This window comes from Triturus cristatus, chromosome 4_1 (assembly GCF_964204655.1).
Source record: "Triturus cristatus chromosome 4_1, aTriCri1.1, whole genome shotgun sequence".
NCBI classification, from domain to species: Eukaryota; Metazoa; Chordata; class Amphibia; order Caudata; family Salamandridae; genus Triturus; species Triturus cristatus.
Window position 1 is genome coordinate 1,048,764,600 of NC_140585.1, and position 27,595 is coordinate 1,048,792,194.

A 27,595-nucleotide genomic window follows, 5' to 3' on the forward strand; every position below is an offset into this window, starting at 1 on the left:
TTAGAGTTAACAAAGAAAAGGTTAAAGAATTGTCCAAAAAAATATGACAGGATGGACAAATCAATTAGACAATTACAGTAAGAGACCTGAAGAGACTCGCTGAACATTATAATGTGATGGAACAGAATTAGAAGCTTGGCCAGCAAGGCACTGAGTGGCAGCAACAAGAAAGAAAAAAAAAATCCAAAGAGTAAAGACTCAGAAATCTCATTTGAAGATTCGCTAGTTAAAAGAGTGAAGGGATCAATCATTTCAAAGCAGAAAATGGGTCCAAACAAGAAGAGAGGCAAAGCAGGCAAAAGTAAAAAAGTTAGTTACACAGAGATGACGTGTTTCGATGGCGAGATCTGATTTTAAGCTACACTGAAGCTAGAAGAGAAAAGAATTTGAGCCAGAGCCAGTTTAGATAAAGCACTCCAAGAGCTAGTAGACAATAGGAAGAAGAGAGAAGGGACTTCTGTCAGACGGATTATTAGATCAAGAACTGTTAAATCATGGGGTTAGTATAAGAACGAGCTGCAAAATTAATCACTTGATCCCATTTTCTGAAAAAATAAATTTAGTCTCTAAAGATATTGGGCTCACTTTCTGCCCCCCACTCAGCTCAGAACGGGGGCTGGAATCAAAATATTTTCTAGGGCTTCTTTAATCTTCAAATGTTCCCTTATGTACCTCTACCATGCACTGTTAATTCAACTTATCTGTGCATAAAGAAAGTTGAACAGGGACTCTAAGACTTCACAGCGCCCATATTTGCACAGGACTCACAATCAATTCTTTTGGATGAGGTGCATGAAGGATAACACGTTTTTTTAACATAATTGTGACTAACTGATGTTCAATTTTCACGGAAAAAGAATGTGTAATAAAACTCTATGGGGTACATCCCTGAGAAAGTCCAATATCTGGACGAAACTTGCAGCCAGGAAAACAAGGTGCGCTTTATGGAACATTAAAAGAAACTATGACATCATTTTACCATGAGTGTCTCTTCAACTTCTGGATACAAACCAGTGGATTCTTTCTTTGAGCAAAGTGGTAGTTTTTAAGAGATCCCCGCATTACTCTTTAAATAGAGAACTTACAAAGGGGGTAAGGATTTTCACAGAACGTGTGAGCTGAGCTCAACTAGGCATACTTATTATCAAAAATGATATGATCATCTCAACAAACACTAACCTTCATTGAGACACTAATGTTGAAATATCAGACTGCTCTGTGTTTGATGCAATGATTTATGTGTGGTGTGCTGTTAAACTCATTCATCATTATAACACTCTTTGTTCGCTTATATCAGCCTAGACTTGAATTTATAGTAGGATACTGGTTGAGGGAGCGGGAAAAGTACTATATATCATGGGTGGAAGAAGCTAATTTCCGATGCCACTGCGGCCAGCTTTTCTGAGCACTTACATTGTGTACGGGCAGCATGCCGGAAGGCGATTTGCATAAATTCAGCGACTGGGTCATTGTTTATAGCTGAATGATCCCTTCTCAGAATCGCAGTCGAAAGCCTTTTTTCTATTCAGTGCTCGTGCTCGAAATCACATCTCAGTTTAGCAACAGGGGTAAAATGGACTATACATGAAACAGACCATGGTTGACGAATCAAAGTGGTGCATGAATCAGCCTCCCTGCAAACGTGGACTTCACAGGAACACGCAGCCACTGGGAACACGTCTGCGCCTGTCGCGTCTGCCCCTGTCACGCTTTGCCAGTCCCTCAGCTCGCGCATCAGCAATAAGTGGCAATATCAGAAATAAAATAGTTGGATGCTACCTCCGTGCACTTTGAGGTAGGGGGGAGGCAGGAATGCACACACACCCCATTGCAGGCAAGTGTATCTGTAATAAATTCCCTTTCGCTCCGGATGAGTTTGTGCATTTCCAATGAGGCGAACTTGGCAACGCTGGAGTTGGTTCTGAGAAAAAGAGCTGCTCTGAGGAGAGGCAGCTGAGGCTGCAGATATACAGCTGCCTTGCACAATTATTCGCAACCTCCTTCACAGCTAATTAGAACCTGTAAGCAAATCAAACCTATCGATTGCAATTTTTTGCCGGGATGAACCACTTTTTTGTTCTGCGCTGAATGATTGTGAGTCTTTCAGTGGATTCCTGCTCAGAGCCGTCTCTTTTCTTTTCAGCCACAACACAAAGACGACATCATGGCTGGATCCCCGACTTGCGAAAAAGGCTAAGCCCCCGGAAGAGTGCAAAGAAAATGGTGAGATCTTACGTTTTTGATGGGCTTGTTGGGGGTTACGGGCGCTGGAACAGAGAAAGAGGGGTTTGTTGTGTTTGGGTGGTGTGTCCGGAAGGACCCGGCAGCCTCCTTAGCATGCTGGCCGTTTGCTTGATTTGTGTGCCCTCACAGCTGAGATTTGCAACAAGTGTTTTTTTATTTTTTTATTTGTGTGTGCTCTTTCTCTCTTGAACTGCGCTCCTCACTTCCCCATCCCACGACTGGGTGTACAGTAGTTGGTGAAGAGGTCTGGTCATGTAGGCAGCAGCCATGCATGCTTGAGGAAAGCAAAACTCAGCCTCTTCCTGTAGGCTTGTTGTTTAAGGCTCTTTTTAAGGTAGGCTTTTCTGCTGTTTGCTGACAGAAATGGCAGCGATGTTGTCCTTTGGCTGAAAATGCAAGTTTACTCCTAGTTGCCAATTTATCGCAAATGCTGTGTCTGATTTTCTGTTCACCGCGAATATGCTTTTGAGATGGAATCTTACACTGAGAGATGGGTTGGCAGATACTCCTGCGCTTAAACGTGAATCGTCAGTAATCCATAGATTTGTAATGGTGCTTGATTTGTGAAGTGTGTAGGCTTTTGCATGATTTCATTGTACAACTCTCTAGGGGGTATTCTTGGCTTGTTTAAAATATTCTCGATTGTTTCGGTTTTATGATTAACGTTTGATGCGGACTTTATTACCAAATTCAAATTCATTTCGCTCGATAGTTTGAAATCAGTACATGTGCGAAGAAACGTGTTTTACTGCTGCACGAAGGTGAATGACAGTGCAAGCTACAATTATAGTTCAGTTGAATTTTCACCAAAAGATAGTCGCGTGGTAGTGAAATATGACCCATTATGACGAATCACGTGACACAGACTCTGGTAGACATGTTGCTCTTATCAATGTCTCTCTCTACAGGTTAATAGCGGCTGTATGTGGGAGATTGTTAACTTGGGGGGAGGGGGGGGGGGGAGAAAGATGCTCATGTTAGGTCCGCTAGACTGCATTCTGAGTATTGATTAAAACAGATGCCAGGGATGCTGGGCACGGGGTTTAGATCCCTACACTAACAATATCTAGTGATGTTTTCCATTTGTATGGTGTAACTGTTAGTGCCAACTATTGCACGCTTTGTTGGTCACAAGGAATTCATGGGAGGGCAGCTGTGGAGTGCACTGTAGTAGGTGCTGTAGTTTACGTCCAGGGGTTCAGTTCTTTGCTACATTTTCAGGATATGCACGAGGTATATTTGCATACAGTGAATCTAAATAGGACATTTTGCATACTCAGTGGTTACCATGGCAATGTGAAGATACTGCAACCTTTGTGAATCGATGCTGGATAGCATTGCCATAAAACGGCACAGACCATAGCACTCTGACGTGCAGTTACTAAGGGAATGGAGGCAGGCAGTGTGTAGTAAATTCAAAGTGTGCTACAACGTGTTTGTGTCTCCTGAGGTTCTTTACAAATTGTATATATTATAAATGAATTAGGCAGTGGAAGCTACTAGAATGAGACTTTTTACTGTTAGTAAACTGTGCTGCTTTGTTGTCTGTGTTCTCCTTTAGTTTTCTAGATACTAAATAAACTCATAATTAGCTCTTCAGTTTGTGTTGCCATAGAAATGGAATCTTTGCAAAATGGCAGATGCCAGCAAGGGCCCGCCTGCCAAAACTGTCTGTTAGTTAATATGTAATGAACTGCTATTTGGGCGTTTTTAGCAGAGCACTGGTCTTAATGCATAGTATTGATGTTCCAGTTTGACATTCGCTGTGTGCTGATCTGTCATGCAGCCCAAGCAGAGCTTTAGTGCTGGAGTCCTGCTGCAGAGCATCAATCAGTCGCACTCGGCTCCAAGTGTGAACACTCCGATATAGGCGACCCTCAATGTGCGGCAGGACAGTGTTGCTTAAAAACATTAATCTCTGATTCGAGAGAGATCTGTTCCTTTCAGAGGAGAGCTACACTAATCAAGGTTTGGTCTTCCTAACTTTGTCAGGGGGTTAGACATGAACGTTGTATTTTAGTTAAGATTTGGTCTAGAGAGGCATTGCATGGCCATTTGGCCTGTATTTTTGTGTCGATAAGGCTAGGCAGAGAAAACGCCTGTGTGTGGGGAGTATATATGGGCACACACAATATATGTTAGAACATTTGTTCATTTAAAATTTGTCTTACGTTTACAATATGTTTGACAGCATTAAAAAAAATGTGTCTAGAAGAGAGGCAACTGGTTTTCTGGTTGACTGGCCATTGTTTGTAATAGAGGGGAAGCGGTGACTGGTTGTTCATAATGTGAGAGGGAGGTGCTTCTAAGGAGGTTCCCAGCTCCTTGGGGGGCTGAGTAATGGGTATACACCATGGAAGAGGATAGGTAACAAACAGGAGCCACTGGGAGAGTCAGCAGTTTGGAAGTTTAAGGGAACAGGGCTATTGAGACTTGTGTGCAGAACAGCAGTAAATGCTTCAAGCACACTTGATTTTTTCTGACACATCATTATCTTATTACAGCTGACTAGTGATGTCATCACTAGATTGTAATAGGACAAATAGAGACTGGATTCTTTAGATGGACTGCAGGCTCTCATGAATAGTAGTGTTCCTACACTGTCCTTAAATGTGTGGCGTTGATATGTTCTCACTCATAGCAGCTTGACAGGTCCCAGCAGAGTTAGACATGTCCTATTCTTTTCTATTCACATTGTTATTCTGAGAAAGCTGTAGCACTAGTGTGGGATGCCTGACTGGAGGCCCTGGAGCCTGCAGCCCCCCAGTCATCTACTCAACAGGAATATCAAAGACAGCTGCACAAGAACATCCCTACTAAAGCAGTGCTCAACCCATCTCAAGACAGTCCCTGTCTGAAAAATTAACCAAATGTAAAGTCTGTGCCCGTTCCATTGTTAGCTTCTTCTCCCTTCCAAGACCGGCGGCAACAATGCTACCATCACTTGATGTAGAGATAGCAAAGAGGGAGGTAAACTGCGGTGGTGGGCAAACTTTTTATTATGCAAGCAATGTTTTAGAAATTTGCAATTATTGGCTTTATCAAAATAGTTATTTTCCATTTTCCCTTTGACTTTGCCCATGCCGTGGCATAGCTATCAATGGTGTAGTAGGTGCAGTGGCACCAGGGCTCAGAGGTACGAGGGGCCCTCAGCACGCCAATTGTGTTTTTTTTCACTAACAATACAGGGAATGGGAGCCCATTTTTTTCTCTTGAATTAGGGTCCATGGCACACTTGCAAAGCCATTGTGCCCATGCAAATGGTTTGCATCCACTTAATTGTATGACTTAACATTTCTCACGTGTGTTAGCATTGCGCTAAAACTGTATATGCCATTTTTTCTTTGTTGACAATGAAACCAGATGTGCACTCTGCTTGCTTCTTTTTCAATATGACTTTGAAAATAGATGGATGATCCTGAGTTTAGCGAGGGAAATGGATGTCGAAAAATTACTGGTGTGTATATAAAAAAAAAGATTGAGGTGACGTCAAAAAAGATGTCTTGTGACATTTTTCAAATGGAAGAAAGTTTATAGGTGATATTGGAGAGCATGCAATAATAACAGTGTTACAAAAGTTCCAGTATTCCAGTAGCGGTCCGTGGAGGGAGTTCCGTGGGGCGGTGAGGCGGGGCGGGGGAGGGGCAGGGTGGGGAAATGTAAACACCGGAATATGGATGAACGGAGGTAAGTACACATTTAAATAAATAAAACGAATTTCGTTGCGCGCGCTGCATCGCATTTTGCGATGCAGCGCGTGCAAAGGAATTCGTTTTATTTATTTAAATGTGTAATTACCACCGTTCATCCATATTCCGGTGTTTACATTTCCCCACCGTGCCCCTCCCCCGCCCCGCGTCACCACCCCACGGAACTCCCTCCACGGACCTCTACTGCAATATTCACTAATAGGTCCACACTCATTTAATGCAGTGGTATAACTGAATACACTAGACTGAAATGTATTTTCAATGGTTACATTATAAAGAAATACACTGTTTTGAATGTTGAATTAAGAGCCTTAGGGCCCGATTTGTATGTTGGTGGTTGAGCCGTCCTCTGCCAGGGCGACGGAGTATTTTTACTCCTTCGCCCTGGCGGAAGACCCGACTGCCAAAATTTGTGAATGTCCATCAGGCTGGCAGACATTTAGAGCATTGACAGAAACTGCAGTCAAAGCGGCTCCTATCAATGAATTGTAACTTCCCCCCAGACGGATCTGTCAAACATTATGGGGCGTATGAAACTTTTTTTTTTATTGCCAAAAACAAAACCCCAAAGCAGGATTTGGTTTTGAAAATAAAGACAACAGTTCCCCACTCCCTGGCCCCGGGGGGTTTCTACCATGTTGAAGTGAGCAAATTGCAGTATTTACTGCCCCTTATTGCCCTTGTTTTCCTTCTGATCAAAATTTGGTGGGCAGACATAAAGGTCTAACCACGGCAGAGACAGAGAAGGCTACAGAAAAGGTCCAACCGCTTTTCTATCAGGTGGGCGGACCATTATGTTGGCGGCCAAGGTACTCCATAGCTGTTTTGATGGAGTACCCTTTTCGCCAATATATGATTTGGGTCCTCATCACCCTTCCCCCTGAACCCCTAAATGTCAGTGCATCTCGTGGCAGCCATGCAGAAGATCAGACCAAACAGATTAAAAAATAAATAGTTTTGAAGCATGCATGGTCTGACAAGCACCCTTTAAAACAATTTGATTTGCAGTATTTGTTTATGAAGCACTGAAGCACTGTGAACAGGAAACATGTCTGGCCTCACACCCCCCCGTAACAAATCTAGGCCTCACCAGCAGAAAAAATGGTCCCACCCCACCATAAAAACGCCTGGCGCCCTATGCATGGGCACGACTATACCTGGAAGGTGTGTATACTGTTCCTCAGTCGTCACACAAAAAAAATTATATGCACACACCTGTTATTAGAGTATTCCTGATTATTGCCGTCATACAAATGCTTGATTTTCATAATTCAAGTTATTGCAGATTAGTGTGACATGTAATGATGTTGTTCTGGTTATACAACTTGTACTGATGCTCGTTTGAAGTCCATGCTAACATTTATAAAAGAAAAAAAAATGTCAGTCAAAACTATAAAAAATAAAATAAAATAAAAAAAAGCCTGGTACCTGTTATGGAAAGTCCAGGCCTGAACATAACCCAACCCCAGGCCTGATCCTGGATAGTGTAACCTCGAACTCGAAGGTGGACAGTAGATTTAGAAAAAAAAATCTGAATTTTACTGTTGATGGGAGGGATGGATCCGTTCTGATCTGAGTGTATGAGCGGTTTCAAAAGCAAGTAGTTTGATAGAAGAAATTAAAAAACGACTAATTTTCTGCATATTTCTCTTCTTCCGCATAATTTTCTAGCCTCATCAGTAACACCTATTTGAATTTAATTTGGAAATATGCATCTACGTCCAGGAGGCAATTTGAGAGATTACTTCAATTTGTAAAGACACCTTAGTTTTATCTTCACAAAAATATTCTCAGCTAGCTATATACGCACCAATGTAAAAACGACTACTCATTCTAGGCTAACCCTGTAACAACGGTTTGTGATTGTATTCTTTATAAAAAAAATATATTGAATGTATTGAAAGCGGGAATAGAAAAAATGTTCCTCTGCCCAAAGATCCCTAATGACAGGAATGAAAGTGCCTGTGAAGAATGAATGGTTTGGGACCATGAGCATTAAAAAAGGTAAAAGTAATTGCACAGGGTGAGAAAGAGAGACGACTCACAGCCTTAAAAGCACAGTTCTTAGTTCCTTAAAGCTTTCCAATGTGTGTTGACTTTTTCTGTAAAAGGATACTTAAAGCATGACTCTTTACAAAGCAGATTTACTCTCCTTGCTGCCTTTGTGTTCCTTTCAAGGCAGTTTCTGGGTACTTCTAAACATTTGCAAATATATCCATCCCTGTGCCTGTCTGTCCACATATAAATCTATCGATCCATCTGCCTGCTTTTTGCTCTGTCAGTCTGTCCAACAATTTACTGGCCCACCCATATATCCATTTGTCTGTCCATTCATCTGTCTATTTATCTGTTATAAGATCATATAGATGTATAGCTCACAGATCATTATTGTAATTAGCACCCTATAGGGAATGTTGAGATAACATCCAGTCAGAACACCTATAAGTTGCTTTCACTTCATTAGGCACACTTTCATTATCAGCAGACCAATAATTGTGTGGTGGACATTCAACAGCGTTGATTACACTCTTAAGAGCTCAGAGGCAATATCTGCTATTAACACCATGAACAAAGGGCAAAGAAGCATTATTATTATTACGATTATTATGATGATTATTATTATTTTAGAGTTTTTTTCTAGTTTCATCTTTTTAATTATCCTTGTTGTTGCCTATCTCTATTATTGTTCATATAGCTGTTAATTATTTTCGGTGGTGTACTGCAGGGGGCTGACTATATTTCAGTGCTTAATTTGTAAAATATTAAGTGCCAGAGCTCTGACCGGGAGGCCACTGCAGCATGCACCACACATTGCCCTTGTCATCGCTGCCAAAACAACTGCGAATCATCTCTCTCGCATGTAAATGTGACAGTTTAGTTTATTCCAGGTCCCCAAAGCTAAAGGAATGGCTGGGGAGGCAGGTATTTGCAATTTTAATGTATACTGTATCCCTAAACAACCGTTGTTCTGCTTCTCTCTAAATTAGATGAGCAGCGCCACCATGTGGTAGACTGTTCTTGATATAGGGTTGACAATTAGGTGCCGGGGCTGAGCACCGGAAACCAATTAAGTGCCGGTGCTTAGCACCAGAAAGCTCCGGCTCAAATTAAGCACTGCTATATTTCCAATAAGGCAGTTTCTGGATTTCTGTTATTTCAAAATATAAATTACATTTGCGCATCAGTTTGTTCAGACAGCCTGAGTAGCCATTACCGTGTCAGAGCACCCTGGTACCGCTGCACTATTTGAGTTGTCGAATACTGCTACCTATCAATCACACACGCCATTCTTTAAATGAAGGATACATCAAGAGGAAACGCACAAAGGTTTCCATCAATGCCATGCACATTCACAGGTAGCTGGAGTAGTTTTGCTTTTGCATCTATCTGTGACTTTTACTGGTTCTGGGTAATTTGGGCTTGCTGTGGTAGAAAATTCGAGTTACTTCTCAGCCTGGCGTTTCAGTCAGATAATTGCTTAGATGCGGTCGTATATTGAGCTTCCAGCACATCAGGGCTTATCGGAGTCTCTTTCCATCCTGGAGTCCACTCTCGAAGCAGTTTTAGCAGACCATCAATTCAAGATGGCCGTCCCCGAGGGAATGAGGAGTTTAATACACTACTCACGCAAATATCAAGGCTGGTTTTTACACCGCAATCACTGGAGACGTCTGCTATGAACTCAGTCGGTCTCTCTAGCCTTCAATTGATGCTTCTGGAATAGCAAAGTTTGATCACTGAGCTTAGGCAACATTTAGGGGGGCTGCCAGAAGGTGGGATCCAAGTGGGCAACATTGCCAATGCAGATATCTGCCTGGGAAAAGATTTGACTATTGCATGTGTAAGTTCCATATGATTTAAAAAGGCACTTATCTCTGTGAAAGCAACTATTTATTTATTTCTTCCCTTGTAATTTTTCTCTAATTTACTCTTGTATGCATTCCCAGAGGTACATCAAAAAAGAGGTTAGGGAAGAAAATCTCATGCAAATATGGTGAACCCCCTCTCACAGGGAACAGAGCGAGTATTGACAAACATTTTCAAATTAATTTGCCGCTCTTTAAAGCAAAAGCGTCAACTGCTGCTAGTGACCTTGTTTCCACAGTGATTGTAAAGGTTTGAATAGGCTGTGAAGACCAATTGTGCAGAATTCCAAGTAATTAGAGAATCAGTGCCAGCAAATGCATTGTGTTGTATTACCAGGCTGGGCCCATTATGCTCGGGAATGTGACTAAAACCCTTATTCACTGTACTAGAACATCACCCACTTATGCTCAGCAGGCTCTTCTGTTGACAGATATTTCTATTGCATTGCTGGATGTCCTAGTTTAACATGGACAATAAACGCTGCTGATCAGTATCTGAACATTATCCTTATCAGAAGAATGAAAGGGTGGGCTGGGCCTCCCAGGCTTCAAAAGCAGTGTACCTGACCAATATCAGCAGAAGGGCTGAAATGGCTGACCCATCTTGCAGGCTGGACTAGCTACAGAGAGAACTTAGGGCCAGATTTACAATGCCTTTTACCTATCCATTGTTTGCAACACGTAAAATGCATTTTCAAATGTGCCAACCCTATTTTGGAGTCGGTAACTTATTAATGACTTGCAAAATAGGGTTTGCGAGTCGCCGTCAGGAAGAGGCTTGGAAAGGGCGTCCCTTCCTAATAGCGAGCCGCACTGGTATGTAGGAATGTTTTGCGACCACAAATGCGGTCGCAAAACATTTGCAGTTTACCACCAGTTTTAAATTGGTGGTAAGTCACTTGCAAACGGGAAGGGTTCCCCTTTGGGAATGGGGGCGCCAAAATTTTTTCAGAGCAAGCAGTAGTTCCACAAACAACTGCCCACTCTGAAAAAATGAAAAGAAATCTTTTCATTTTTAATGTTGAAAAGCATTCCATTTTCCTTTAAGGAAAATAGGCTGCTTTTGAAAAAAAAAACTGCTTTATTTAAAAAAGTAGTCGTAGACATGGTGGTCTGCTGACCTCCAGAGGCCACCATCCCTGTGAGTGCCGGACATTCCCAATGAGCCCCAAATTGCAACCTGCCTTATAAATATTAATGAGGCAAGTCTCTTGTGACCCATTTGGGACTCACAAACAGTGTCTCAGACACTGTTGTACATCAGGTTTTCCGACTTGCAAACTGCGAGTCACAAAACATCGTGATTTGCGAGACACAAACCCCGATGGTCGTATATCTGCTCCTTACAGGTTATATGCACATCTTTGTTATGTCTTTGTAACCAGCAGCATTACCTCCCTGAGCTGTATGACTAAATTAAGCAACTCCTGCAGGTCACACAGAGATCACTGCAACTAGGTATGAAACCTTTAGAGCTCTACAACTGGTAAATTAATGCCAGATTAGGAGAATTAAATAGCCTCATATGAAAAATATAAATTAAATATACTTCATGATAAAAGTAACTTGCTTAATAGGTCTAGCATTAGCCAAGACCTGCTGCTTTCCCAAAAAAATCTTAAATAATCCATACATATACATATACAGAGGCTTTCAGTTAGCCTCCACATCGATTGGTCTGCCATTGTATCAATCAAGTTTTTATTTTGCCCACCACAGAATATAGCATTGGGCCATGGGCCAGCACACTTTAGCAACTGGCCCTGTACACTGTAAGTGACAGCGTATTACCACTGCACACCCAACCACCATGTAGGACACTCCACTTCACTTCTTTCAGTTGTAGTTGTGTAGGAACTGTGTTCTGCCCCTTGATACCTCACCAGCATTTTTCAGAAAGTGTACTTTTTCTTCTTTCAGCTGCACTTCATGTAGAAACTATACCTGCCTCTTCATACCTTGCCCGCATGTGGTGGCAGTGCACATTTAGGCTTACGCCCATGCGCTAATTCAGCATCAGGCACTTGTTATTCCGCTTCCATGCCCTGCCTCTCCCTTCACGCGGCACTGTACTGGGTTGACATAGTTACTTTTTTGTTGTATACAAAGTAGCTTCTTTAAAAAAAATGCATACATATAGTCACCCTTCTGTTTTATCTCTGATAATCTGATAGATGTTAGATAAAGCTCCTTCGTAGGATCAGGGGCGGTATTAACCTCAAGAATAGATGGGGCAATTTTCCCCTACCATAATCAAAGTAATCAATAGAACAAGGAGCATTATCAGTTAAATAAGCCATCTTGATACAGGGTACACGTTAGGAACCATAAAGGTTTATTTAAAATCAAAATCTATGAAAGAATGCTAAAACATAGGTATTCTGTCAAAAAAGTAAATTAACATAAGGCTCAGTCAAATGCAGCATAAATTCTGACAAAATAATTAAGTCCTAAGCATGAGGCAGACTGATTTGGGTCTGCTTTCTAGGAATCAAAAGATTGACTCATTTCCAGTTTGAACCTCTTTTATCATAAAATACACACTGAAAATTGCAGTCACCATAAGGTGATCGAATTGTTACACAGGATTAATAAATCAGAATACAGAATGTAATACAGCATCATCTATCACCATCTCATAAAATGAATATTGATGAAACCAATTTCGCCTTAATGTAATTGGATTGGACAGTACAAACCTAGCCTTGCACAGTTACTGCTTGAGGAAAGAAATCTTCCATGTTCAACAAAAACAACAAAACAAAAAAGTATTTAATGTAGGCACATTCTGCAGCATGCAGAGAAAGACTGAGATAAAAAGATGGGCACAAAGAAATGCAAGATGGATTCAGGCCTAGTTATGGTCTTGTCTTGCTAATGCTAAGTAAACATAGTTATGTAAACTGCAGCATTCTCACATACAGTGCAAAACGTTCATGTCACTAAGCAAACATTGACTATTAATCTGAAAAATCTCTAACAATAGCAAACTTATTTAAAAAAAAATACATTTTACAGTTGCCCTGCAATGGAGATGTTGAGCTTCTGCATCCCTGCACTGCAGTACCACCGTCTGCCAGCGTTTCTTAGGCTTCATTACAAGATGGCCTCCACATTCCGTTTGTCAAAAGCAGAGTACCACCATGAGCTCTTTATTTGTTGAACTTCAATGCCCTTCTAAAGCCCACGTATCAGCTCCAGAAACGTAACATCAGCTGTCCAATAGAAAAGATTTTATCTGGCTTCACCTTCTTCATTAAAAACCTGCCTGTGCAAGTGAATTTAACATCCGTTCTAATAACGGACTATTGTTAGAAAGATAAATAGATGTTCCTTGCTTTTTTTAAAGATATAGGGGAATATTAGCAAGACAGGCGATAAAATTATCGCCGCTTTGGCGGCAGAAAACTGCCGCTAAAAACGGCGATAATGGGCTTGATAATATGCTCTATGGAATTCCAATTGAAGCTCAGGTTAGATGTGAAGGACATCTAACATGGGCTTCAATTATAACTGTAAGAAAAGATTCTAAATTTTTGATCTTTCACAGGCAACATTTCAGATACTCGGCTGGCATGTCCTTGCGTTTGAAATAAAACACCTGCATGTGTTATTGAACAAGAGAACATTTTGATTTTTCCATTAGTCATTTGTCTCTCTTCTTTAACTCAGAAGCGTCTTTGAATGCTCTGAGGCTGTGGAGTGATCTAATGTGGGCTTAATCATTGTTTCCATTGTGTTCCAGAGCTGCTACTATGCAAATAAGGCTTCTTTTTTTTTACCTAAATCTTTGTCACAAGATCAGCTGGCTTGGAGCACAAATCACCATTCATTCATTTCGCTCGAGGTGGCAAGAATTGCACTATCATTTGCGCCAACAATAGACAGAAGTGAATAATTTATATCGCCCAGTATCCAATCCCGCATCTTTCCATAAATGCCCAGTGTACAGAACGAAATGATTTAAAATAGTCTCACACAACAGACAGCATTCTCACGTGTCATTCCAACACCTAACTCTAACTTGGCCATAAATATTGTTTTTTAAGTGTGTGTGTGTGTTTCACCACTGTAGTTATGGTTAGGTGAAAGTTTCCTTAGAAAATCCATGTTTTATTTTCTTGATAACTTTGGTGCCATTTGATGAATCTGCACAAAATGTACAACTTTACATCCACTTGGGTACTTTGGGCAAATTGTGTGCTGATCCATCAAGTGGGGGCTAAAAACGGAGTGAGGTTCAAAAAGTGACACTTACCATTTAAATTCCATAAAAAATTGCTGAATGAAATTAGACCAAAGTTGACATGTAAATAGAATTTTATTGAAGGAATTCCATTTGCTTGGTATAGAGTAAATCTGTTTAGTAGTTTTCATGAATTTAGCTTTTAAAAAGTGTTAAGGTCTGTACATGAAGAGGTTACATTTTAGAGGTATTTCGACCGCTAATTCTAAGCATCTGAAGGAGGATTTGTGAATCCAATTTAAAAAATGAAAGACAGACGATTGAACAAGGGAGCTTTTTCCTCAGTCATGTATTGTAGAGTTACAAATCTGGCTTTGGATTCACAAATCTTCTGCACTCCAACTGGCCATCACAGAAACATTTTTATTGCAGCCATCATCCAAACAGTGCACCAAGGAAAAGGGCAGAAGGGGGCAGGTTGAACCTATGCTTACCATGTTAAGGCTCGAAGGAACTTCCCCAAGCAATAAAGCAAATTAATAAAATCTATATTTTATTGTGACATTTACAGACCCTCTGCTGAATTCGTATATCCTGCATAGGATTGATTAATCCTCCAATAACATTGTGAGAGTGTGGTTCTGACCATCTAATCTGCCCGGATTTTTCACTTTTTAATCATTTGATTTTTGGACCTTTTAACTGTGAGAGCCTCATAACCTGGGACTCACCCACGGTAAACTCATGGCAATAATTGGACTGTGCTTGTTTGCCGTCAGTGTCCATCTTGTGATATGAGGCAGCTGCAACGCAGCTAGAGTAAGGAGCACTGAGCTGGTTGCATGTGGAAATGTGTGCACACGTGTGTGCACATGCGTGTGGGCTGTGCCTGGGAGACTTCGGTCGGGACCAGCCCAGGAGCAAAATTGCTCTGCATCAATCAGCCAGCTGTTATCCAGTGCCTGGCACTGGGCCTGGCCCAGGCCCCTTAATCAAGGAGGGGGCTCCTTTGAAGAATTGCTGGGGGAAGGCCCGCAGTGATGTCAATGGGGGGGGGAGGCTAGATCCTCAGAGCCCATGTGGCAAGTGACTCCTGGGTAACGCCATCTTGAAGTATCCCATAAGCCTGTGCAGGAAGGTTGAAACAGGGGGTGAGGTAATGTGGCACCTCAGGATAGGCCGGAGGTGCATTCCTGCTGGCACCACCCGCCCTCCTTTAAAAGGTCTTGCACTGGGGGAGAGCTTTCTCTTGGATGTGCTTTTTCTGAGGAAAACTGGGACTGGAGACTGAAGCCATAGACAGTTGGTCGGAGGAGCTCCCTGACTGTCCCTAGGGCTAAGGACTCTGACTTTGATTGACCCCAGGACCAGTGGGGGAAAGACTGTGCTTCTAACCAGGAAGGAGAGAAGCCTAGAGGAGAATCAAAGCTAAAGGCTGGCCCAGGGAGTCAGTGAACCTAGCCCCCTGCAAGGTTTGTCATCCTTGGAGGCCAGAAGGCCTGAAAGAGGGTGCTCCAGGTGGCGTGGGCTCACCACTAGGAGAAAAATTAGACCAAGATCACAGCAATCGGGCCAAGGGGGACTAGAAATAGAGGGTTGAAGTTTGGTGACCTTTCACCCTGTTTCCAGCGAAAGAGCAGGACGCGGCTCCCCCTCTGCATAGTGGGAGGGCTGCTGCTCTAATTTTCAAGACAGAGCACGATAAGCACCCATTATGCCATGTGGGACTTGGCTGCGTGTTATTGTTTTCCCTTGCTGTTGGTTGATTGATTGCAGAAGTGGTATCATTTAGAGACTATGTTTAAAATGCAGTATTGTATGTTGGAAGTGTTTCAAAGTTCAAATGCTTTATTTGAATAATGATACTGAAAGGCATTCATGATTAAAATTTACATACTTTATAGCCAGTATTAGGTGCCTTCAGTCATGCTTATATGTAATTATTGCATTTATTCCTATGGTGAAATACTTGATGACATAATGCGGTGGACAGTCACTCGCTCTGGTGCCAGACTTAAGTGTTCTTACTCCAAGTTATCTTCAATCCATGGCATTTAGTGACCATATCATGTTTAGAGATGTGGGTTGTTGTACTAGAACCTCCTCCTTTGGGAGGGGTAAGAATGATTACGCAATGTTACCCAAAAGTAATTCCATCATCTTGTGTATATCTGTAAATTGTTGCATAGTATTGAGTAGTGTATGTGTAGTAAATGTACTTTTTCTAAAGAAAAGAGCAGACTAGACAATCATTTATTGAGTGTTGTTATTGCATATTTGTGAATGGTGATGACTAGCTGACACCACCTCCCTTGTGTAGGCCTTGGATTGCTCTGCAACGCTTCCGTATGAGAGTCAAGTGCTACAATGGGGTGTTTGGTTTCCAGTAGAGGGCAAATGTAGACCCATTACTTGCGCGGGCCACACAACTAATGCCTCATTTTACAACAAAAATGAAAAAAGTATGTCAATCATTACTGCTGTGCTTGGCCAAGGGTCACATGTGGGTGTTGGACCCATGTGATGAGTTGGAACTAGAGCCTGGCCAAATACTGTCCCTGCAACCAATCTCTGATGTGCACAGAGGAAGGACTGGCACTGCAGGGTTGGCTGCAAGCTACAAATTGGATGCATGTTCTGGCTGCCTTCTTACAACTCTCACTGAGAATGTCCAACGTCTGTTTGCAGAGAGAAATGGCTTCCCGTAGAAGGTTAAGCAAAAAGGGTCTGACCAAAGGCTGAGTATTGCAGCCCACCCCGCAATACACAGTGCAGTGGACGAGCCAGATCACAGAGGATTGGGCACAGGACCTGGTCTCAGGCCAGTACCTATGGCCAACACCTACTTTGTATGACCAGAGTCCATGCTTTGTGGGGTCTGGCTGTTCATAGTTGGTTGAAACCAGGGACCTGTTGCATGTGTTATATGATGAACAAAATACAAATTCACTGAAAAAAGTAAAGTTTAGAGTAAAGTTATGGTTAGCTTTGTCTATAACACCTCAGCATTTGTTTAAAATCATTAAAAAAATTCCCCTAAAACACTACAGTTAAAGAGCAGTTATGTTTTTGCATGTTTTAAAACTCCAAATTCACTGAAATGTGCAAGTTATGTTTAGGGCTACATTCCTTAACTCACACAACAGCCATACAAATGATAATTCGCACACCAAATGCACTGCTTATTACCTCCAAATATTTATACTAATAAAAAATAACACCTAATCGCAAAATGTATTTAATCAACAACACATAAACCATTAAATGATTCTAGATTGACAGTTGTCCCTGTCAAGGAGGTATGGGTAATGTGATATGTAATCTCATCTATAAGATGTAAAATGATTTATAAAATATGTAACTACATGCGTTTTATTAAGGGCAAACGTATGTGCTTTGCATTTGGTGTGCGAGTTAAAATTTGTATGGCTTTTGTGTGAGTTAGGGTAACAGAACCCTTATTTCTGTATAATAAAAACCATATTAAAAAGATTAACATTGACAAGTACTAAGTGAGAAAACCAGGCAGAATTCCACATTCTAGATTGGTAGAAACTGCAAGGAAAGATGCTAGTCTAACTGTACAGTAGCTGCCTGTATATACAGCTAGCACTGACACCAGACAAATGGTATCTTGTCCACACATTCCATTGCTGTGCGTCTCTGAAGAAGATTCTAGTTATCTACTGTGCTGATGCAGAGAAAGATGATCTAACACCAGCATAAATAGATTACTCCGATCTACTGACGGTCGAATGTTCTCAACTACCTTTAAGATAGTGGTTTCAGTCCCGGACTGGTATAACTGTGAAGTTGATTTTTTTTCCATGGCCTGTAGATTTCAATGGTCAATGTCTGCTGGCAGCTGTTTGATCTATATAGTTTTAATTATCCTGACCCATGCCGGGTGACCTGTTGTACATTGGTAACTCATAAGTTTATTAGTGTCAATAAGGATTATTTTTTAATAGATGTTTTCCAGTATGTGAGCCTCAGTCCAGGTCCTTCAATACACAAATATCCTCGACCTCATTAATTAAGAAACTATTTCAGTATGAAACAAAATTGTGATTTAAAACAACATGAAGCTCGTCCTAGGGTTGGACTTTATGGTAAATTAAATTTGACCAGAGTAGACATGAGACACATTAAGAGCAGCAGAAAGGGAAACTGTATGAGCTTATGTTCTGTCCAAACTTTGTGGAAGTATGCACCACCAGCCAAGTCAGTGTTTGTCATTTTAAGGGAAGGTACATCATCCTTGCCAGATGCCCTTGGCCCTGACCTTTGAAAAAACTGAGGATAAAGTTTTGATTGGTTAAAAAGTTGTAAAAATATTTTTTTTTAAACTGGAAGATACCTAAAAATGTGTCATGTTGCTTTATTTATATATTCACTAGATAAAAACTTCAAAATACATAAATAAAGCTGCTGCAGCCATCTTTTGTCAGACGTCTGTACGGTACATCTAAGAATATGATTTCACGATGGGCTTCATATTATCATGTTTGAATGGAATTAAACTTTGTATTATTTCTGAAAGTCTGACACCGGGTGCTTTTAAAATCAGTTATGTCAGATGAGCACTCATTCTAATGAAAGAAAGTTTATAAGATTTACCCTCGAAGAAAATCGAAAACGGCCAAAATGTGCAAAGTTCACAATTCAATTTGCATTAGGGAACCTATTTTTAATATGATTATAATTATCAGGATAATAAGTAACACATTATTATTATTCATGTTGTTGTCATTAGCATCATCATCAGTATTATTCCCTTTGTGCTTCAAATTAAGCCATTACACCTGGTGATGTGACATGATAAAAATTGTCTATGTGGAAGAAAATCAGATAGAACTCCTTAAAGCAAATACATCACATCAAAGATTATTCACACCAATTACACATCCTTAAATTAGAAACTATGTTAGTGCTTTGTATTGTTACACTTTAAAACTTTTTCCACAGTGAGATATTTCCCACTCTGTACATTTTCAGAAAATATACCGTGTTTGACATATAATTATGTTCAACGTTACGTTTTTCAATTTTAAAGTGAATTTTAAAATGTCAAAAAATGACACTTACAACCTCTTGAATTCTGACAAATAACACTTGATGGCTTCATTTGGTGTAGACGGAGGAAAAGTGTATATATGGTGGAACCTTTTTTACCACTAAAAGACCCTCCATCTTTTTAATTTTATTCAGATTAATAAACCAAGATAAAATTATTGGGGCACTTCGCACTAGATGAATTAAAATTCAATAATCACTTACAGATTCAAAGTAGTTTTGAGTTATGACTGAATCTAAGTGCAACAAAAATGAAAATATATTCTTCTGATGGTAGCTCTTTAACATATGTCTGCCTGATACTGTACACATATTATTGCTTCTTGGATAGCACTGAAACCATTGCAAATGTAAAATGTAATTGTTAATCGCAATGATATAGATTTATGGGTCTTCCTTTCTGATCACTGTAGTGCCTCGTTGGAAAAAGCAGTAAGGACTTCTGATGAACAATGGACATGGCGTGCCTATTGTGTTACCCCACTAACACTCAGTGATAGGGGCCCCTAGAGTGACATGGTGGTACCCAATTCTCTGCAGTTTGATGGACTGCCCATATTTAGCTGGGAATCCACCTGCAGAGAATGGATGGGTAAAGGTAAACCTTGTCTTGAGTGTTAAGTTCACACAACTTTGACCTTCTTTGGAAAAGACCAGGTTTCCCAACTTCGTCCAACTTTGGAGACATCATTTTGCTCTTCACCCATATCTAACTTAGTGGTATATACAATATTCATATGAGCAAACAAACATTACGTGTTGCATTTTGTAAAGTAAGTAAACTCATGCTGTGGCAATACTGACGATGTTTATAGTACTCTTCCAACCAATATCATCATCCTTTCAGATGTGATATACGAGGGTGGTTTGACTCTTTCTCATTGAATCTCTTTTATTCGGATTAAAGAATTCAATGTTGAGTCATTGGGTAGGATGTTGCTTTTCTTATAATAAGGCCAATGTACTAATACGTTCTGATTCACTGGATTGGCTTTATTGCCACAACTCACACTGCATTGGTTATATTAATGCAGGCTCAGAAACATAATGTTTCAGTTTACCCACATCTACTATAATGGTATTCTGAAATAATCGTGCGATCAAACCAACATTCTGTGTCATATTTTGTAGAATAAGGTATCTCATTCTGTTCCAACAGTGACACATTTCATACTACCGTTCCAACCAATACGTGGATGACAAATCTAAATCAGTTGATGTATCTAATTATTATTATTTAAATCCTTTCTTTGCAAAAATCAAAGCACAAGTACAATAAACAACTTTTCTTAGGAATGAACCCAGCGGCAGGTTTTCAACACATCCACTGATGGGGGCTGGTTATATTAGCATATTACAAACAGGTACAATACCATCACCTTTCAACAAAAGTGCCATAATTGAAAGCAAATAAACAGGTGGTATCTGTCGCAAGGCTTTTGTAATTAATTTATGCATGCGTGTTAAATGGTTGACACATTTGACTATAAATAGATGATCAACATTGATTGTAAAAAGCTAGAGACAATGTTTATTGTGAGATGAGAATAATTATGAATACATATAAAGCAAGCTTTGATCTAGTTTTATTGGCAGTGCACTGTCAGTGTGTTCATATGAAAACTAGCACTATAACAAGGGTCTGGTGTACTAACATTGAATTTTAAAATACCAAAATAGCAGCAAATAGTGAATCAGGAATTGGTAATTGCAGAATAGTATATAAAACCTAGCCCACACTCTTTTACTATTTCTTAAAATAATTTAATATAACATATGCATGAAATACAATTTCATGCTTGTCGCATTTTGTGAATCGACAGACACAAATTGGGAATGCCACCTTAAAAGAGTTTGATCACATCATGATCAGGAAACAGAGGTCCTGTTGCAAAGAGAGCTCAGAAAGAGCAAACTCTGGAGGAAGAAGTCACTGCAGCATACAATCCAGCATCATGCTGGGAAGCCAAATGTCCAAAAAGAGGATGGAGGCTGGAAAAGTAAACACCAGGTTTTTGATGTGGAATCAGAGACATTGGTGGAGGATTGTGTCTCCAATACCAATAAATTATTCAAGAAGGCAATCTACAAGTTCCTGATTCTACAGAAAAAAATCTGTCTCGGAATTATTGCTGTTTGTGTCCCTCCATATATTATTAAATAAATACAGGTGAGATGATATGACATGAGGTTTTATGCCGAGGATTAAATAGCTTCCAGGAGAAGGGAAACATGTGGAGCTAGAAGTGGCCCTTCCACTCAATCCCCTCCAAACCAAGTGGAGGAAACGATTGAGAAGACCGTGTGGCCGGAGGCAATTCTTTGTGGCATGTATTTTGGACAACAGTGCATGAAGGAAAGATTTGAAGACAGAGAAGAGAGCTCTTTGAGATATCCTACCTGCAGCAGCTGCTATGCACTGCCTTAACACTAGCTTGTGATGGGAGCAGAGGACATAAACATGTATGCAGTGGCGGCTGGTGGATTTTGAAAGTGGTGAGCGAAAAATGTTGTGCCCTAATTGAATAAACGAAACAAAAGGCTGTGCATGGTTTGAGTTGGGCAGGGTTTGATAGTCTTTTGGTCATTACACTGCTTTTTTTGGCAAACATAGCAAACTGTTATTGGGAGACAACATGGTGCATCACAACACACAAACAGCACTCCACACAACAAACCAATGAGCATTGCACCGGCGAAAATATAATGTGTGGCACACAGCACAGGCCGCACTCAAGCCTTTCTTATTGCCTGCATCCTGAGGTCTCAGCCTCGACACTCAGGTAATGCTTCCCACTGTCAGACCTTAGGCATCTTACTAACAGAACATCTCACTGTAGTCGGAATACATTAACCTCTTCAGTGCCCATGACGAGATAGTCTCGTCATGGAGCATGGTTGCGCTGTGCCCATGACGAGACTATCTCGTCATGAAGCCCACCCACTAGTGCAACGCCCGGCACAGGAGGGGGAAAGGGCGTGGCACTGAAGGGGTTAAAAACCTTAAACACAAACAATAACACAAACCCTTCTAAAACTGCTTCTACAGATATAGTCTTTAGCTGACAATATGCGCACATATAATGCTGCAGCGAAAAGCAGCCCTTCTTAATTTTGCATGATTTACATGGTGTGATAAGTTTGGTCAATGAGGCTCAGAGATGTTCAATGGCCTGTTAAGGGAAGATCCACGTCATTTGTGACCGCTCATTACATAAAACAAAACTCAGACATGGCTTGCATGGCTTACGTCTCCTCTGGTTAACACTGCCATTTACCATAACATGAAACAGAGAGAGAGAACAAGTTTCATTGTCCAAAGCAAGTCTCGACTGTTTTTGTTAGAACTTTGACTAAAAACCTATAGCTCAGACAGGTTAGTAGTGGATCTCTGTGCAAGACTTCAATAAGCTAATTCAATGCACTACATATCAAGGTAAGGACAATGCACAGTGCCAAACTCTCAGAGCTGGTACTATTCATTATGCAGAGCAAAAATACAGCTCACAGCAGAAGTCTGCTAATTTAATTACAAAGGACATAACCCTTCAGCATTGCATATAGATGGGTAAACCTGATTGTATTTAAAGCTACAAAAAAGTGCCATATTACTACTCCAAGAAGCTATATTTAATTTCTGAAATGGTTACAGTGAGACCGAGATGGGCTTCATTTTTTAAAGCGAAGTGACTGCACTAAGAAACATGGCGAAAGCCGAACTTTGCATTATGTTAGATCAAGGGGACAGCAACCATCCCTTACACATGAGCATTGGCATGTACTAAGTGTCTGCTTACATTATTTCCCATATTCACCATTTTCAATCTCATCTTTAATTGAGTCAAGATGCAGCTTTCACGCAATGTGTATAACATACAATAAATCAGTGAGTTTCCAGAATAATCAAGTCAGGGGCTGCATGTGACCACTGTCTGAACTATCTCAACCCAACTGTGTGCATGAAGTTTCTGATATATGCATGTAAAACACAAATTCGGCAACATGAGGTTTTTCATAGTCACGGGCAGCTTGAAAAGTGCAACCCTTGAAACTGGTGTGGCTCTGACATACCGAGATCTGCACATGTTGCTTGCAGTCCGAATAGACAGCCACTTCAACTTTTCACGTAGCACCTGCGACTCCACTAACCATTTCAAAGACAGATTGGAAATTTACCTCTGAGGATAGTAACAGTATTTCTCAACAGGACTGTGTGCTTTGAGTGGGACCCCCATCCTTACAGACCGGGCACGCAGGCATCTTAGCATGCCATGCAATCATGTGCTAGTGCTCGTGATACTTTAAGCCTGCATACTGTAATGTACTAGCATGCAATGCAATTATGTTCTAGAGCGCGTGGTACTTTACACTTGCATACTGAAACATACTAGCCTGCCATGCTTTTTTGTGCTAGAGCCCATGATGGTACTTTACACTTGTATATAGTAACGTACTAGCATGCCATGCAGTTATGTGCGAGTTTCCTTGCTACTTTACGCCTGTATACTGTAACACACTAGCAAGACATATTATATGTTAGAGCCCATGGTACGTACTTTACACCATGCTGTTATTTGCTAGAGCTTGTAGTACCTTACGCCTGCATACTATAACGTGCTAGCATGCGATCGATGCAGTTATGTGTGAGTTCCCTTGCTACCTTTCACCTGCCTACTGTAACATACTAGCATGCCATGTTATGTGGTAGAGCCCGTCGTACTTTACACCTTCGTACTGTTAACGTACTAGCATGCCATGTTATGTGTTAGAGCCCGTCGTACTTTTCACCTTCCTACTGTTAACGTACTAGCATACCATGTTATGTATTAGAGCCCGTCGTACTTTACACCTTCGTACTGTTAACGTACTAGCATAGTAATAAAGGCCCTTACAAATGCCATTCATTCTTGGGCCGTCAAGCAGACAGTGGTAATCACGCCGCATTGTAGCGGGTGTTGGGATGACGCAGGCACCCCCTCTCCCCCATAACTCTGAAACACAAATACATGCAAATGAGCCAAAAAAAGCAAGCACTGCCAAGCTGAACAAGACGTGTACAGCAAATCACAACAGATAATTCATGCTCCAGTCGCGGCTCGCGGGGGGGGGGCGCGGGAGGGGGAGGGAGTCGCGCACGGGGGGGATATGAAATATTAAACGAAAAACGAAAAACTTACCTCACAGCCGGTCCCGGGTCCACGGCACGCCACCTCTCAGACCTCTGCTCCCCTGAGCTGCGCGCCTTTCACGAACGGCACTGGAGGGGCCTGCCAACCCCTCTCAGCCAATCCTGGCGCTGCCAGCAGCGCCAGGATTGGCTGAGGGCACAGCTTACGCTACGCCCGCCGCCTGCCCATTAGGAGACCGAGGGGCTCCTAATGGGCATGCGCAAGCCAGTGCAAACACAAGTGCGCATGACTGGGCACGGGTGAAAATTCGCTCACCTTCCCCACTCATGCGCACTTGTGCTGCTGCGCTACCTGTTGCCCCTGGTCTGACAATCATGTCAGTCAACATGACGCCGGACCGCCCACCCCTTCAGACTCTGAAGGGGGTGGGCGGTCCAACGTCATGCTGACTGACATGATTGTCAGTTGGTTCTCCCTCGGCGTCTTTGAACTTAAGTGTTTACTTAAGTTTAGAAACGCAGAGGGAGCTACGGGTGGGAGCTACGGGCGGGGGGGCGACGCCCCAACGCCCCCAATGGACGCACCGCCACTGCTTCTAACATAGGTCACTGAGTGACAGCAATACCCCTGTATGGCTGCCAGGGAGTCCACACCTTCTCCCATTTTTTGGGACATCCCTTCCCTGCATAGACTTGCTTCTCCACCAGCATGTACCAGTCCATGTCTTCCGCCCAGGCAGTAACCACAGGCGCTTCCGTTGCCCCCAAACTCCTAGCAGTATTCCTTTTGGCCACTGAAAGCCCCAACATCTCAAACAGCTTGGTGTATTTTGGTGGGCTGTCATCACCCCATACATTGAATATCCACAGTTTTGCTGATCTGCTTAAATTAGCACCGGTCGCTGCATACAGGCTGTCACCCACCCCCTCCCAGCACTCCCACACCTTCAGGTATAACCAGATAGTGTGTATAAAATGTCCTATGGTCAGATACATTCATTGGAACTAACTTTCCCCATTCTGCAGAGGGCCTCTCTAGTATATTATGAGTGATGAAATATGCGAACCTGTACTAGTCGCTTTATCTTGAGAGGCCTGCAGGGCTTCTTCCCATTCCCCATCCTCCAAAGGGCCCACCATCCTTTCCAAGGGGCATATTAACAAGGGCCAGCGATAATTATCGCTGGCTCCACATAGCGGTAGAAATATTATCGCCAGCTATCGCTGAAAATTATCGCCATGATAACGCTATATTAACAATACATAGCACTATGGCGATAATATTTCAGCAATAGCGGTGTTTACCATGGAACATCGCTGGTTTTCCAGCGATGTTCCATGGAAAACAGCGATAACATTGCTGATACGACCCTGGGGTCATATCAGCATAATCCACCTACCATTATTAGTATGCCTTAGTCTGGAATTTAACAGACGTTAAATTCCAGTGTTAAGGCCGAGGAAGCGCGATTTTTTTTATCGCTACACCTCCTTGTTAATATCGCGAAGCTGCCTTTGCGATATTTTCATGTGTTGTTTTCATAGCCACGCCTTCTTTGCATCTCATTAGCGATGCAAGGCGAGGCTGTTAAAAAATGTGCTCTACATCAAAGAAACACGCGCTAGTGTGTCCTTGATGATATTGCGATATAATTATCGCCGCTTATTGCCCGAATATAGACGCTAAAGCGGCGATAATTATATCGCCAGCCCTTGCTAATATGCCCCCTAGTCTTTCCTGAGTTTGCCCATCACATGTGGCGAGTTGTACATCATTTTCTTACAGATCAGGGAGATCGCCTTTTTGTGCAGTATTTCTCCATGCACCCTACCCTCTAGTGGTGAGGAGACCTCTACTGGCATGTTTTTCTGTATAATGGTGCCAAGGCATGTTTTATTTGTGAGTACCAGAACCTTTCTGTGTCTGCCAGTTAGTATTCCTGCCTGAGCCTCTCGAATGACATCAATCCTTCCTTGTCCCAGATATCTCACAGAGTGGAGAGTCCTATCATATCCCAGTTTCTAAAGCCTTGCAGTCGCCCCACATCACTTAAGGCATAACTATCCCACATCAGGGTCTACCTCATCAACTGCCCACCCCAACTCAAATAGCGCGTGGCCTGCTTACAATATCTGGCTACTGTAAAAGTGTGCTGTGGCAGTTGAAATCAAAACAATTTAGGAACGTTGAGAATACTAATACAGACCAAAAAAGCATTCACAATATTCAATACATACACCAATAGGTACAAAAATATGTATTTTTTATTCTTATTTTATACAATAATCATATTTAGTCTTAAGGACACACATTTCTTCCTATGAAGTGTCTTACAATGTGGTTATGGCTTGGCTGGGCTGAGTTACTCGTCCTAATACTAGATAGAGTTAATACGTCTCTTCCTCATCCTGTTCAAACATTTTGACTCGATGTCTCCTAATCCACTCACGCATCCTTCTCTTCTACGCTCTGAAGTTAGGCGTTTATTTTGACAACATGGGTTTTACTACTGTCCCATTTTTATAATTTTGAAATGATTTCCACCTGCTCCCTCTTGGTCTAAATTTGCACATGCAAAAAAGCTTCTTTTGTGACAATTCGCAATTTGCAAATGCTTGATACATATTTGTGATTCGCAGTTTTGAAATGGGAAATTATTAATCACTATTTCTATAATGATTAGCTACCCATTTGTTGTGGTGTACTAAAATACCAATTGCTTCCCTTCATGTCTTTCATATACTACACATAGCACATTTTGCATTACACAAGCCACTTTATGACCAGTTTGTGATTTGCAAAACATTAGCACATTGGGCCTAAGATTTCCCAGCTTTTGCTAGAATATGCATTTGTTATCAGTCTACATTTGAAAGTGTGAAATTGCGAATGAAATATGTCACTGTGCAATGCATAAAACCGTAGTCAGATAATGCAGACACTATAGAAAACTGAGTACCAGCTGCAGGTTTCAACATTACCAAGTTGACTCAATCTTTTACCCTCTAAGGGCCATATTATGGATGCGGTGCATTTTCCTGGACTGCGCTGGGCACACCTTTCTTTAAATCCACTCCATGTTTCCACACTGCTGGTGATAACCCACTTGCACTTTTAAATGGTATTAGAGATCCCCTTGCAGGCAGTTGCAGTCAGTTAACGTATGTCTGTTACCCTCCACTCTGGTTTTTCTGTTCATATTACAATTGGTTAGATCATGGCATTGGATACGCATGATTCCCTACCAGGCTGAAAATTGATATATTTGTTTATGCAGAGGGTCATAAGTCTTGAATTGTTATGTTTCAATACTTTCTGGAATCAGGGATTTTTTCCCCTTTGATTGCTGGTGATGTTGGGCTTAGGTTACAATGCCGTGGCTGT

The 27,595-nt window shown here is 41.5% G+C and overlaps 1 protein-coding gene across 11 annotated transcripts in view; it reads left to right on the forward strand.

Annotated features, from left to right (window-relative positions):
* The window catches only part of MAGI2 (membrane associated guanylate kinase, WW and PDZ domain containing 2), a 2,464,469-nt gene that overhangs the window by 1,660,685 nt on the left and 776,189 nt on the right, over nt 1-27,595 (forward strand). For all 11 annotated transcript variants that reach the window (XM_085654042.1, XM_085654039.1, XM_085654033.1 and 8 more), the window contains one exon: nt 2,144-2,223. In XM_085654042.1, the coding sequence (XP_085510168.1) occupies nt 2,144-2,223 (80 nt within the window). The remainder of the gene's footprint in view (nt 1-2,143; nt 2,224-27,595) is intronic.